The 15,678-nt window shown below is 48.4% G+C and overlaps 1 protein-coding gene across 2 annotated transcripts; it reads right to left on the bottom strand.

Annotated features, from left to right (window-relative positions):
- Positions 1–135: 135 nt before the first annotated feature.
- peli2 (pellino E3 ubiquitin protein ligase family member 2) lies at positions 136–13,274 on the bottom strand. Of its 2 annotated transcripts, none has more exons than XM_079752523.1 (6): positions 12,972–13,274; positions 8,251–8,380; positions 6,029–6,130; positions 4,690–4,893; positions 3,977–4,165; positions 136–2,991 (listed from the first exon to the last, which is right to left on the bottom strand). In XM_079752523.1, exons 1-6 carry the CDS (start codon positions 13,046–13,048, stop codon positions 2,413–2,415), a joined length of 1,281 nt encoding a protein of 426 aa, XP_079608649.1. In that variant the 5' UTR covers positions 13,049–13,274; the 3' UTR covers positions 136–2,412. The 2 variants fall into 2 exon arrangements, with proteins under 2 accessions (XP_079608649.1, XP_079608650.1); XM_079752524.1 differs by having other exon boundaries at positions 4,696–4,893.
- Positions 13,275–15,678: the final 2,404 nt, after the last annotated feature.

The raw sequence follows: 15,678 nt of genomic DNA, 5'->3' as shown, positions 1-15,678 counted from the left end.
CAATAACCTCGGTCCCACAGCTTCATCAATGGCAATTGCATTTCATTAACGGATCCGTGAAGGCGCCTTTAAATGATTATTCACACGTCATCAGACGCGATAACACAATCCACACGAAACGCTTATTTATTTTTTTCAAAAACAAAAACTTTATTCTTTGCAAGGTATGCATCGGGCTGTTCCATGACCCGTGTGCAGAGTCCCTGCACTGGAACCTTGCAGGTACACAGAACGAGCCCTGCGGTCTACTGAGGGCCCCACCCGTGTTTACCAAGGAGGAATGTTATTACTGCAGCTACGGCGCAGCTGTTAACAACGCTGGGTCGACAGCAACGGGCAGTGCTGTTTAGCTCAAGTGTTAGAAGGAGGAATGCTATACTTTCCCTCCTTGACCTGCATGCCTCGTTTTGAGATATAAAAAGGACATCTGGTGAACGCTCTGCAGGTATCAATCTGAGCAGAGGTCGCAACACACTGCGAGCCACGTTTCCTGGGAAAGACAAAGGATGTGTCTTTTCGTATTCTCAGCAGCCCACCTTTAAGAAGATCATATCTTTTTTATTGGTCTACATTTATAAGACCCATGTGTGGAGGTTTTATTCTTCCAAACATAGTTCTGCTAGTCCGCGTTCGTTTCATCTCAGAATACCGTATTACGGTATTCTAGTATATAAACTACTAGATCTCTACATACGGGCACCGTACGCCCGCTCTCTAGCTCCAATACATTTGCACTTTGGCCAACTTTGATTGCACACAGCAGGAGGTTAACATATTTGGTATTGGGTGAGCTGCTGCGAACGTCATCTTTAATCGGCTGAGCCGGCGAGTTCGACCATGGAGCCCTTAAACGTCAACGTGTCATCGTAGCAGCGTCTGGATGAAGGATCACGTTTACGCCCAACGCTCTGTATCAAACAAAGAGGTCGGAGCTTCTTAGCTTGGGGAGAACACACCGTTTTTAGGTTTTGGTACAATCTTTTGGTGCTGCTGAGATTATGCTCCTTGAAATCGATCGCATAAAAAAAACCAATAAGGTAATTGGATGCCCCCCCCGGAGACTAAAGCTAGAGCAGGCGAGTGTTAGTGTGTCATGCCAAGAGAGAATGCATGTGCATTACGCTTCTTACGTTTTCCATTCAAGATGTAGTCTTCATTCTGGGCACATCAACAATGTGCATCTGTACAGTTGGGAGAGGGGTTTCATGACATACGGTAATAAAGCACTGTTGGTAAGATCGTTAATGTAATTGAAATACATTCATTGTCGAAACCACCAATATATTTGGATTTTGTGATCGCTTTGTTTTGTGTTGGTTGGAGAAGTAAGGTCTGGAAAATATGGGTGGGTTTGGTGTTTGGATGTGTTGGTTTGGGTGGTGGTTGTAATGTGAGGTGGATGTATTTCGCTGGTTTTTAACTTTTTGGGGGCACTTGGATCCTAGAAACAGCCACAGGGGTTATAAGTTCAAAGGGCAGGGTTAGCAAGCTCCCACAGCAATAGACATACGTACATATATACATGCAAAACTTAGGCGAGAGAAAAATATATTAACATTTTCATTACAAAACAGTACAACGGCCTCAGTGTAGTAAAATATCTCTTCTGACTGACAAAAAAAAAACATATGGAAGGAAACTCATTAGATTTACATTTCTGTAATCTCTCAAAATCTAGCGCTCCCTTTGCCAAAAGCAAGAGAGCTTTCCTCACCTTGAAAAAAAGAAAAATCGATTTCCATAGTTGAACCGAATGTGAGGCACTGGAATATATCTCTGCCCTACCAACAGAAGCGGCCTCATCTTTATTAAAAGCAGTCCGTTGCCTTCGCTGGATCAGGATCGCCTCTCGGTAGGGGCCAGGGTCTGGATGTCATTAGGACCGCGGGAAGCTGCGGTCTCAACTGGCCCCCTTCCCAGCCAACAGTCCAGCTGTCTGGCTCCGAGTCTCCGGCCGCCACGGGGGTTCTCCCATTCCCAGACCCTCATCCACACCTGCCTCTGTGTCATGTGCATGAGTCAGTTCTGTTAAAGCACAGGGTAAAACAGGGTTCACCTCCCATGACCCGACCGTAGCTCAGTCCACCACGGGCTCGGAGTAGAGGCGTGTCCACTTAACGCATTCGGGAGGAGAGGGAGTGTCTGGTCTGCTGGGCCGAACCTCTCTGTAGGCCGGGGGGAGCAAAGAAACCCAAAGGAGGCTCCAAAACCCGCCCCCGTAGGGCCCGACCAACGGTCCATGAAGACCTTCAAAAACATCTCACTCCTTTCTAAAGTCTGGGTTTAAAATCTGTCAAATCAAAAAAATAACGGAACAAAATAAAGTCATCCTAACGCAGTATAATAAGAACAGCTTCACAGCATGGTGCCACTCCGGGAGCATCTCGGTACCGACGGCCGGGGCCCTTGCGCTCAGTCGATGGGGCCCTGGAAGATGAGCTTGGCGCAGCCCTGGGAGAGGCCAAGCTGGGTTGCGCAGAAGGGGCAGGCTGCGTGGAAGGCGTGCGTCCCGTGGGGCAGGGGGATCTCCGACCAGTACTTGACGGACTTCTCCGAGCACACGTGTCCGCATGGCACGAAGGCGTGCGTGGGCGCGCCCGTGTCCACGTAGAAGGCGGGCTCGCAGCCCAGCCACAGCGGCACGTAGGGGCCCACCGCGCGGCACATGGGGCACTCGCGCTGGGCGTTGGGCTCCTGCTCTGAGCGGTGGCCCCAGTTGTGGTAGCCGTGCACGTGGCCGCACGCCAGGTAGACCCAGGGCTGCTTCTCCTCCAGGGAGGAGAGGGCGCGGCTCCGCTGCATGCTGGGGAAGGCCAGCGTGTTGAGGCCCACGGGGCACTGGGGCCGCGCGGCGTTGATCTCCTGCCGCAGAGCCTCCAGGTGCTTCTGCGTGGGCGTGTGGAAGAGGCCGTCGGCTGTGCGCCACAGCAGGGTGGCCCCGCACAGGTCCACCAGCGAGCCGTCCTGCAGCACGTTGCTCTCGTGCTCCACCTGTCGGGAGAGGCACCGGCGTCAGGCTCCACCGAGAACCACAGCTACACAAGAGCCTATGAACGGTTCAACCAAGAACCGTCTACACCTAGACTGATGAGCGGTTCAACCAAGAACCGGCTACACTAAGACTGATGAGCGGTTCAACCAAGAACCGGCTACACTAAGACTGATGAGCGGTTCAACCAAGAGCCGTCTACACCAAGACTGATGAGCGGTTCAACCAAGAACCGTCTACACTAAGACTGATGAGCGGTTCAAACAAGAACCATCTACACTAGCACTGCTGTGCGGTTCAACCAAGAACCACAGAACCGTCTACACCAGAGCTGATGATGAGTGGGTCAACAAAGAACCACAGAGCCGTCTACACAAGAGCTAATGAACTGTTTAACCAAGAACCATCTACACTAGGACTGATGATGAGCGGTTCAACCAGGAACCACAGATCTCCAGAGGGATCAGTGATGACATGGTGCCGGCGTGCTTTCTGTAGAGATACTAAAGGGAAGCTTGGTGCGAGGGTTGCATCAGATATAAACTCATAACACAGAACGCCCCGTCATGATGCCGCCTGCGAGCTGAACCATCGATTCAACCGGATTGCTTATAATTAGGTTGATCCGCGAGCGGATAATGGCTTTATTCTGAAATATTTGGCTGCTTTAATTGGTTTCAGATTATAACATGAACAAGTTTCTCTTGGCTGCTCGTCATACACACTTTAATAGACCAGATAAAATCACAGATTGTTGAAGGCCACGATGAAAACACGTCTTAGCTGCAACCCCTTATTTGAAGAGTCTGTGTGTGTCTGTGTTTGTGTGTAGGTGTCTGTGTGTCTGTTCGGTTTGTGTGCGCACGCTCGTGCGTGTTTGTGCGTGTGTGTGTGTGTGCGTGTGTGCGAGCGAGTGTTGGTCTCAGTGTGTGTATGTGTGTTTCTCTGTGTCTGTTTGTGCACGTGTGCGTGTGTATGTGCGCTAACCAGTTTGCCCCGGGTCTGGGCCGAGCGGGTCTCTCTCAGCGTGTACACGTCGCCGCACACCGAGATCTCCCTCCAGACGCCAGGCTTTGACTCCTCCGTGAACCCGCCCCTGGGGTGCATCACCAGCACGCCATTGGTTGTCAGCCCGTCCATGTGACCGTCCGGGTTCTTCCACTTGGCGGCTTTCTCCTGCGGAGGAGGGGAGGGGCTTTAATGCAGGATGACCAGTCATGAGTAACGCAGGCTGACCAGCCAGGAGAAACACAGGCTGACCGGCGTGAACCTGTTCCCCCTAAATGGGGCTGTAGGTTAAGAGTTAAGAGCTTTCATTTGAATGTCATTTGTTATCAACGCCACAGCCGTCAATCAGCCATCAGCGAGCGAAAGCCGCTGTGAGCATATTCGTTTTGAGTCGACTGTCGGATTTTAGACCGCTCCAGGGCCATTCCTAGCCAATCAGGGCATCTCTTCCCTGATTGGTTTGGAGAATTCCTCTTGCACGTCACCACAGGTGCGTGGAATGCAGCCCATCCCAACGTAAGGAGAGAGGGAGGGGCTGTTAGTTCTCTATCTTTAAAGCTCTCAAATCATACCTACAGCCCCTTTAACAACGGCGCCCCGACAGGCTGCGTGCGTTAGTGTAGCGTAGCGAAAAGGGGGCAGGGCAGCAGGCGTTGTGCGTGGTGGTAGGTAAGCGTAGAGGCCAGACTCACGCTCACCCCCAGGAAGATGTTCTTGGAGGAGTCGAAGCCGGCGGCGTAGATGCGGGCGGTGAAGGGCGGTCCGCGCTGGCAGACCACACGGCAGGCAAAGCGGGAGATGGTGCTCTGGGTGATGGGCGTGTCCTCGCCCTCCTGGGCCCCCGACACCGTATCCGTCACCACGAAGTCGATGGGGCTCTCCGTGGAGCGGCCGATCTGCAGGGCAGGGGGGAAGAGATGAGGGAGAGGGGTAAGACAGAGGAAAGGGGAAGGGAAAGAGAGAGAGCGAGGGTGAGGGAAAAAGGGGAAAATATAGGGGGCGGGGGGGGGAACGAGGGGGGAGGTAGACAGTTGAGCTTGGATGAGTGTCTTGGATGGAATTCAAGTGGCTAATTATAGTGATTATTAAATTATTAGTCTCTCGAGGAAGCATTGAAACTAATACAGGACGCCCCTCCTCTACCATGTTACTTTTATTCAAAATGCTTCAGTCGATCCCAAGAGATAGCGCTTCAGTTCCAGAAAAAATATATAATTCTTAACAATCCATCCCTAAAATGGTCTTGCTCAGCAAACCAACGCAAAAAAACATCCCTCTCCACCGTCCACTTCCTCATGTGTATTGTCCTCCGCTCTGACGTCTCTGCGAGTGTTTTTCCCTCATTTGTTTTCTGTGCCGCCCGTCCTGTCCACTTGTGTCTACATGCATGTTGACTCAGCGCGGCTCAGAGACCCACGGACGCCATACAGAGAGGCTTCGGTGCGTGCATGTGCGCTGAGCAAACCTCGCCCTGGCGTCTTTGTTTTACATCTAGATTAATGCCGCGGGTCGAAGCTGTTGACATGTTCCACTGAGAACATGAACACTTTGCACCAGGAGCTAGGGGCCACAACGTTGAGATAGAAAGCTTACCAGACCGGCTTGTGAACACGTACATATAGGAAGATCTATATACATTGATATGCGTTATATATGTACATACACATTCAAGACTTACTTGTTCAGAGTTCACCTAGACTCGAGACACTTTCTCCCTTACAACCCCCAAACGCATATTGTATGTAATTAAAAATAGTATTTAGCATTGTGTAGTATCTCAACATAGCTATCATTGTTGTATACGGGGAATGGGTTAACCTAGCAATTGTTAGTGACTGCACTTGGTTCTATGAACATCCTCACTGTGCTGGCAGCGATATATTGTTGTTTCTCCTTTTTCTGACAAAACAACTTATTGTAAGTCGCTTTGGATAAAAGCGTGTATGTAAATGTAAACGCACGTATACATGTGTGTGCGCTTATCAAAAACCGTCGTCATAATCTAGAGTTCCTCTGAACGTGGCGGTTTACCTGGAACATGTCTGTATCTTTGTCGTGGCAGTACTCCACCACCACTGTCTGGTTCCGAGACAGCGTGTAAGAGATACTGTGCTGGCCTTTGCAGTTCACGGCCTGATTAAAAAAAATAAAGGGGAGAGCGAGAGAGCGAGAGAGAACAAATTAGTCACAGTGCATCTTCATCACGGGCCACACGGAGGCAACCATTAATTCCCAGAGAGGCACCGGAGCACTTCATCAGCAGCTACAGCAACGGTAACGACAACAACGCCGCGCTCTGTTCATTGTTGTGTGCGGTGGTGAAATCAGGAGGAAATCCTGTGACTGCTAGGGTTGTTTCTACGGCCCCTTGAAACCAGAGGAACCAGGGTTCAGAGGGGTGATCTACGGGAACTCGTTCAACTGCTCTAGAATGCAATCTAGGGCAGAAGTGCAGAACGCAGAGAGAGCGAGACAATACTTCCAGACGACTCATCTCCACGCACATTGTGGCCAGCCCTGTAGTTAGTTTAGTACCTTCATTTAAGTTACGAACAGAAAAGTAATGTTACTGAAACAGATGAGCTGGCGACGAAAACTATCAAGCGGTGGTGTCACTCCTATGTACAGCTCATAGTGTATTAAGAGTTGCTTGGCACTCCTATACACTCAGAAGGCCTCTTTGGCGCACTTAAAAAGCCCTGTAAAGCAGGCCTTCGTCCAGCGTATTGTTTAATCATTTCACTGGCTGCAGCACAAAAGCTCCCAGGCAGGAATTCCTGGAATGGGTGGCGAGGAGAGCATTATGTTCCTGTGAAGTAGCACTCCTACGACAGTGACCATAAACGGGCCGGGGCTCTCCATCTACACACGCTGCGCTATCGTCACAACTCAAACTCAACAGTTGTGTGTGTGTGCGAGTGTGTGTAGGCCAAACCAGCTATTTTCCACACGTCGCGCACCCCCCCCCCCCAGCTGTAATCCATCCTCTCTCTCCCTCCCTCTCTCTCTCTCTCTCCCTGTCACATGTGGTGAGGGGAGACCGACGGAGACAAAGTGGGTCATCATCACCGTCGCTGCCAGTGACAAACACACACGTTGGTGCTTCTTGTGATCTACTGCTGGTGCAGCAGTGTGCTGCGGTGCCGGTTGTGGGGGTGCCCTGTCAGCGTTACGCCACAGTGCTGCTGTGGTTTTCTCGCTTCATCGGTGCTGGGGAGGGAGAACCTGTTCAGCCGGGGTCGCTGGCTGCTCGGCCTTTGACACACTTTTCTAATATAAGCGCTGTGTAGACAGTGTAGGGCTTTTTGTTGGCCACACACGACTCAAGAGTTGTACTACTGTGAAACCCTACAGCAATGTAAATAAACAGAAAAACAAGTTCTTTACCAAGTCTCATACGAGAAAGGCTGTGGCCGTTCTTCCGATAATGAAAATATTATTTCACGATAAGTGACTAAGCAAAGCCCAAAACACTGTTACTACCAACACAAAAACAGACAGGCCTATGCTGCCATGCTTCCAAAATGGAGGCCGTCATTGCGTGGTGAACATCGTGATGCAGGAGCCCTACAGAGAGGCTATGTGTTCACTCTAAACAAGTCACAACACTTAAGGTGACGTAGACGTCAACGTTGATGGCTCAAGAGGAGCCAGAGGCTGGGTGTAAAACCTAAAGGACAGCAGCTCACAGCGCTCCAGTGTGAAACACAGGGCTCTAAAGAGGGCTGCACCAGTGAGCCTGCAGGCTCTGTTTGGAGGTTTCTGCTAGGAAACCAGAGGATGGAATGCAAGGAGACAGACGTGTTGTTCAGGACAGCCTTCTTTCTGCTGAACACCCAGTAAAACAAACAGGGGCGGGCTCCCTCCACAGAGCCGACTGAGCTGGGATCACGAGCACCACCCTACAAGTACTCACAGTCATTCGAACTAACCTTTATGCATTTGTTAATGCCCTTTGTCCTGCTACGTAAACCATAGGGCTTTTGGACTTTCCCCATTGCTAAAGCCATTCCAAATTAATGGCCGGGCTTACGTGTGTGCTGGTCATATTTCTACCTGGTAGAAATTGACATAGTACCTAGTTATTGGTAAAGGGAGGTTTAATTTAATCTGAATTGGAGTCTGCAACTATGTTTCATATGGGAAAGACAAATTAGTCTCATATGCTCATACTTAGTCATGTTAATAAGTAATCAACCAGCACTAAAACAGTGCACGACTGCCACGTGTTGGGGACGTGCACAGTGCTTTACCTTGCTAGCCTGTGGCGTGTTGAGGATGTGCACGGTGCTGGGCTTAACCCCGTTGGCCTTGGTCCTCCGGTAGAGCGCAAATCTGCTTTTCCTTCGACCTCGATCTCCGTTTGGCAGAGACCCATTGTACCTGACACACACACACAGACACAGACACACACATGGAGCCAGAGGGACAGAGAAAGAGAGAGAGAGAGAATTAAGGCAGGGTCATTATGCTATTCTTTCTCTTCTAACACTGATTTGACTTCAGGCTAAAGAAGTAAAACAGAAGAAAACAGAAATGATGGCCCGCATTTGGGAGAAGATTTGCCACCCATTGCCTCACGACAGATCCACCCCATTTACAATCTAAGCATCACATTGCATAACACACTCTGCAGCTTAATGTGATAAGCCCTTTCTGAATAAAACGACATGTCCCTTGTGCTCCGGGAGGCCCCGGAGGCCATTCTAGGAGGAACTACAGGTTCTGCCAACCACTGCTGAGCTCCCCAGTCTGGGTGGAGCACCCACTCAAAAACACAGCGCCTGGTTGCTTTTACAGGGGATCGTGGGAAACTTCAATAGCTCATTTCCAAGAGAACCAAGCCCTGATCCGGGAGCACTTTAACACAGGCTTTCATTTGATTCCTGTCCCAACCTATCCCACCGCTCCCGTCTGCCTCTCGCTCTGCCCCGAACGAGAGGCACCTTCCGGCGGGGCTGGGTCCCTCTCCCCCTAACCACCAGCTGCCTGCTACAGCTGGGACACCCCAGGCACCGCTCCCCGTCCAACACACAGTCCTTCTGTCAAACACACACACACACACACACACACACACACACACACACACACACACACACACACACACACACACACACACACACACACACACACACACACACACACACACACACACACACACACACACACACACACACACACAGGACCACAGGAGCATAGAAGCAGAGACACAGTTTGTATCCAGAGTAAAAACTGAGACGGCCGGTCAACATAGGCCTTAAGAGCTTCTGCTCCTTCACTGGGAACATAAACACAAACGGGAGAGCGCTGCTTGATCCAAATTGGCTCCTAGTATTCTCAACACAACCTCAACAGTGGAGGAGACCCACAACCTCCTCCCTCTCCCTCCCCCCCTCTCCTTCTCTCTTGGCCACCTGTCCCCCGTCTCCACACGACCGGGCAGGCGGCGAAACACATGGTCCCAGTCAGCATAGAGCACAGATCTGGCCTGTACGACAAGCCCCCCACCGAGAGGCTGATCAGACAGAGCCCGAAGCAGGACCACAGGGAGGACATCATGATACACAGTGCAACCAAATATAGGGCAGTCCAAAGGCTAGTCATAGTTTCTCCAAACAAGCTGAACATGAATGAGCCATTATTCACTGGAAAACCCTTGTCCTTAAAAAATACAGTAATATATTCATGCTGACTCTACTTAACTACGTTTGACATATTTGACCATTTTCTCACAAGTCTTAACAATTCAGTACAGTATTTGCATTACGGCCTACACATATTTTCCCATTTCAATCTTCAAACCACATTGAGTTGGCCTACATTGGAGGGTATTTCTTCTCATTATAACTATTACTGTAGAAACAATAATATCTTACCCTAATGGCTATCAAGACAAGTTGATGACCTGACTTAATGAAAATGCATTATCATGGTGATACTGAATTGTCCACGGTTAAACTATAGCCAATCCAACATGATAGCACTCACTGTGGACGCATGAGATTCTGCTCATGACAGAAAACCTGGCTGGGAGTACGCAGACACAACACTAATGCCTTCTATTATAATTCTCTCCAGACAGGTAACCCCTGACTGCCACCATGCTAGTGTAGCCCGGCTAGTGTTCAGCGCTGCGCTCCCATTAATTGTAATACCATTACCGGGTGACCCCATCCAGACAGTTGGCGGGGTTTATCTTCTGATACTCTGCAGAGGGGATTAAGGACTACGGAGGAGCACCATATCCCCTCTCTGTCTGTCTACACAGACAACAGCCCCACCGCTTCAAATCATACATTAGGCAAGCAGGAGGAAGGCACTCATATCTGCGTAACAACCTGAATAACATAACTCAATAGGTGAGGTCATCAAACAAACACACAACGAGCGTTGTGACACTAGGACAGGCCAGAGGTTTTGAGTGTAGCTTGAGTGATGCTCCATACTATTTCTAAAACAAAAAAAGTCTGTGAGTAAGACAACTTCCCCATAATACTGTATTTCCTACTAAGATGTCCATCTTCATTCACATTTTAAAGGCAGACAACCACATAGCAGTCACAACGCATGTTGGAAGTCGACAAACTTGACTTTCAAGTTACTCCAACCTTTGCCTGATATGCGATTCAGCTTTATGGCTTTCATTATGTCATCCTATTGAACATGTCTGAGCCCAAACTGTCAAAGTACCTAAAACAGGATTCATTTTGTAATTAAATGTCTTTCAACACTAAACATGGTCTATTGTCGCAAATAGCAACCACTGGTTAACGGTACAAAATAAAAACTATACTGTGCCCTGACATGAATTGATGCTGGCAACATCTTCACATTGGATATATGAAGTATTCTCTTGTAGTCTCCACTGATTTGTGGGACATTACATGATCAAGACACCAGTGCTTTACATCAAAGTGCTTCTGGAGCTCAATTTAAGTGGGGCCAGCTACTCACTTCAATTACCGCAAAGATTGTCAGGGGAGCTCATCCCCAATAAAGGTGAAGATGATTCATTCACATCATATTTTTCAACAGACAACATTGTTCTGTGATGGACGCAGGACCCATTAAGTGACCATTAGAGTGCAGCCTAGAACATAAAAGCTACGGCTAACTGCACGCCATCTGTCTGGAACAACTTGTACCAGAGATGTGCCCTCATCGAGCCTATACACCTCCCCTAGCCAACGCTTCTTCTGAAAGGAGGAGTGTACAGAGTTCAATCAATGGGATCAGTCTCTCCGGCACAAAGCACAGAGGGAGCTAAGGAGAGGGTAGCCTTTCATTCCCCAGTGTACCCACACTACCGGCCCGCGCAGTGGGCAGTGCCGGAGCCGAGGCTGCCAGGCAGAGCCAGGGAGTCAGCCGTGTGAGCACAAAAGCTACCTTCAGCCATGGAAACGAGTGGCGGAGAGGGGGGCTACTCAAACAGGCTTTGTTTCCGTGATGCTGTGGGCTATCTCGTCTAGCATCGGTGTTGTCCAGAGGATGTGAGGTCACGAAAACGATTTACACCCGTCGCTCTGGATCAAAGCACACACGCTTTGTCTTGTCCCTGCGACAAAGACAGGGTGAAACGATCAACTTTCAACACGCCACACTGCCAGTCTTTTAAAATGAGCACTCAGCACTTTTGGCCTCTTCAATGAGCAGTGAGTGTGACTGTGGCCCTTTGTGTTTTGGGTGGGTGTGGTTGGGTGGATAATGAGGAGGTAATTGTAATTCAAATGTATGCTTTGACCCAAAACAAACATTATAGATCTAGCAGTATGTTGGTATTGGAAGCTGATCTCAGATATATTGGCTGATACCGTCAATGACATTAGAAGATAAGCTAAACTTGTATTAGCGGGAATCCAGAGAGTACCTAGCTAAAACAAACATTGTGATTGTCGCAAGGTAATGACACACATTCACAAATACATGTGCAAGAAAGCAACTATTGTGTCATGTCATTGTTTGCGATCCTTTATTGTGATCAAGCCACTTATAAACAATATTTAACCCCATAAGAGGTAATGATATTAAACTGAAAAATCGTATCAATAACAGAATACCTGCTAGGTTTGAAATTCAGCCACATCTGAAAATAAACCCAAACATTAACACATATATCAGTGCTGTTGAATTTAGACATAATGCACAATACAATCTGAACCGTTCCCCTGAGTCTCATATGCCTCTACAGACAGCCTGAAAAACAACAAGGGTGTTTGTGTTGAGGTGCAGGGCGAACTGTTGAGGATGAGGTACAGTGAGATGTGTTGAGGTTGAGGTACGGTGAGATGTGTTGAGGTTGCGGTACGGTGAGATGTGTTGAGGTTGAGGTACGGGGCAATGTGTTGAGGTTTAGGTACGGGGCGACGTCTAGAGGTTGAGGTACGGGGAGACGTGTAGAGGTTGAGGTACGGGGAGACGTTTCTGGGCTCCAGAAGCCACTGAGGAAACTCCAGGGATGGGGGAGGGGGTTCATCGCCACTTCCGAATTCCTCAACTTCACGGACCCAGTTTAGGTGGGGAGGTACGCCATGTCGTGAGAGGTTGGTGGACACTATTTCCACATACAACGGTTATAAACGTGTTGCAACCACCCGACAACTAGTGGCTAGTGGACGTTGTCTTCTCTCCAGAGTAATGAAATAACCAAAACCATTATAGTCCATTTGAGATCCAAACATACACGTGTTACCTTTTTTGATAAACATGAGCGTTAATCTACTCTATTAATCAGAAGGACTTTTTTATTGGTGGGTTTTCCCAGTATAACCATATCTTTGTAAACGACCACCGGTATAGGACCAGTAAGGCGGAGTACATCATAAAACTTGCGTTTAATTTGAAAGAAACCCTCCATGTGGCCTACCGTAAAACTTCCTGATCTCCGACCAGCCTTTGTTTACCAGCGCTGTGCTCGCCGGAAAGTACTTAAGTAATGTGTGAATCTCGATATGAAGATTACTTAAACTTCACTTACCCCAGGACCACCAGCTCCCCGTACTTGACAGGGTCTTTGGACGGGGCGCAGGGCTCCTCTTGGCCGGTGGAAAACATGAGGCTCCTGGTTTACGGTGTGGTTCCTCTCCGCTCAAACACTGCGTGCTGGCTTTCAGAAAGAGCTAAATGATTCATAAATCAGATAATCACTCATTTCTGTTTTACAACGAGCTACGTCGAGGTCAATTGTAATTTTTCACGTTTCCTTTTAGTTTTAAAGAGGACAGAATTACAGCATAGGCCACCACATCGGCGACTTGCTAAAACGCAACTTGGCGGTTGTCTCCGCCTCGGAAGGGAACACAAAAACAGCGAGGAGCGGGTGGGCCGTACCATTTAGTTGTTCTGGACTTTAGAAGGGGGTGGCGTTTGGAGCAATACGACTAAAACTCTTATATAGACTAAATTCAACGAAACTATGATTACATTTAATGTCATTAAAAAAAATATTCATTACAATCACTATTCAATGATTTTGTTCACCTCTTATGAGTCTATTTGTATTATTTAAAAAGTATGTTCATTTCCTCAACCACCTCACTTGGTAAATACATCGCGCCTTGTATTATGTAAACAAAGAGTACAATCTGTGAATTCTTAGAGGATCATTGATTCCTTGCACACACCAAGCCCACTAAAACATTTGTATCGTTACTATGTTGAACGAAACTTTTTTTAAATGTATAAATATACTTACAACTGAGCGCTTTGTTATTTTTTTATACTAGGCTTTATTTATAATTGCATAAATAACAGTCAAGCTACCTTAGACTTTAGAAAAACAGACAACTCGCATCGTCTGTCATATTATGCATTAGTTAGGTCAATGTATTGCATTCCTGACGAATACCCGGTAAATATCTGTTAAGATAAGAAGAATCGATTAGAGTAAGCGTTACAGACTACTTAAAGTTACCCAAATGTCGACACCTCCGGGGAGAATGTAAGGTTTGGCCTTTACCACCCCCCTCCCCATGCCATTCTCCCTATGTGTCACATGTCCTGTTGTTCTCACGCCTTCCTGATGAATGTGCCACTTCCACACTCCTGTCTGGCAACCCCATCAACATTTTACCTTTTCGGGTTTGTTTTCACAACGGGCCGCCTAGCTGGAAGCGGCCATAGAGCGCCCAGCCTCTTCAGTTCTCCTCGGCCTTTACGGCCTTCTGTTTGAACTGGTGTTCAGTTTCAGAGTGCAATAACACTTAACACAAAAACAAAAGCCGAGCGGGGAGGCACTTGGCTAATGGCGGTACACCTCTCTTTTTACCGACGTGGGGGATAGGGATACTCCATTATTAAAACGCTAGATTACATTACACAAGTAAAAGATAAAAAAAAGTTGTTGACCTCTCGTCCTTCTGTCGTGTCAGGCTCCTGAGCTATCTTGAAACTTGTGAGTAACTGAACTCAGATCAAGCCTGGGTATTTGTGCTGTTATGTTCACACCTCTACAAGGGCTCCTTATAGAGGTGTGAGGAGGCATAGTACAAACGGGGCAGACCTCAGCGACGTCAGCAGTTGCTGCTCGGGGATCGCTCTACGTTTCACCTTTAGCTCAATGGCCTGCAGGCTGGCCTCCAAGCCACAGCTAGAACGAGTATTTACTGCATGCTTCTCTGCACTGGCTATTGCACTAAGCATACGACCTTCCCTCTCCCTTTCGGACTAGTTCACTTGTAAGCCCCAGACACACACAGACTGGAGTTTTGGGGGGATCAAAGGCTGTCTTACGCATACCACACTGATGGGGAGCAGATGAAGGGTGGTGATTTGGCTGGGGTTGATCTGCTGCAGGGTGTATGTGTGTAAACCCTGGTCCAGTGTTAGGAGAAGTCAGGATAACAGAAGCCTGCTGTAAGAAAATAAATAGAGCAAGTGTGGGTGTGCATGCGCACGCACGCACACACACGTAATATGTCTTCAGTGAATTCTGACATGTTGAGGAGCAGGTAGGAGTTAGGCTACGGACATTGGAGACGGAACCCTGTAACTTTCCGCTGGGAACCCCAACCACTACACCATCCTGACCCCACAGACAAATGACCCAAGCAGAAGTTAGGTGGAAGGTAACACGTGAAGTTCCTTACACTGGCAACATATCTTGATGGCCACAATAAAGGGAACATGGGGGCAGCTGTGTAAACACATGTGACTGTGTCAAAGGAGAAAAGTTGGTCTGCTGTAGAAAATACCACTGGCAACTATGAAATAACACATTTCCCCTTTAAACATAACATTTAGCCTAGTCGTTACTGTCTAATTTAAATGTCAGTGTCTTTTTTCCACTTTAGCTCCCTAGAAAAAGGTCATGTCCCAAGTCACAGAACATGAAGCGGAAGGAATTGTGTCTGTAAACTTGTGTTGTTCTGCAGCAACAACGCTCTCGCGTGTTCCATCACAAGCAGGACTTCAGGCAGTGGAATCTATTACGCAACTAACGGTGCCGTTGACTTTAATAGCAGGGATCTGGTTGTCTTTGTCCGTGACTCGGCGCTAAGCAACAGGCTGGGCCTATACGACGGTAGAGGGGAGGTTACGATATATACGTCTCTGGCTGAGGCGCGAGTAAGGCCCAAACAGGCCGCCGGTGATCCAGGGGGGAAAAAAAAAGAGTAATGGAAGCAGAACTGTGGCGTCGCTGGTGGTTGGGCCCAGAGGTTTCCATGCAGGCACCCGCCTAGCCA

This window comes from Pollachius pollachius (genome assembly GCF_949987615.1).
Source record: "Pollachius pollachius genome assembly, chromosome: 15".
Classification (NCBI taxonomy): domain Eukaryota; kingdom Metazoa; phylum Chordata; class Actinopteri; order Gadiformes; family Gadidae; genus Pollachius; species Pollachius pollachius.
The sequence above is the reverse complement of the archived record's forward strand: the minus strand, read 5'-3'. Positions and strand labels throughout refer to the sequence as shown.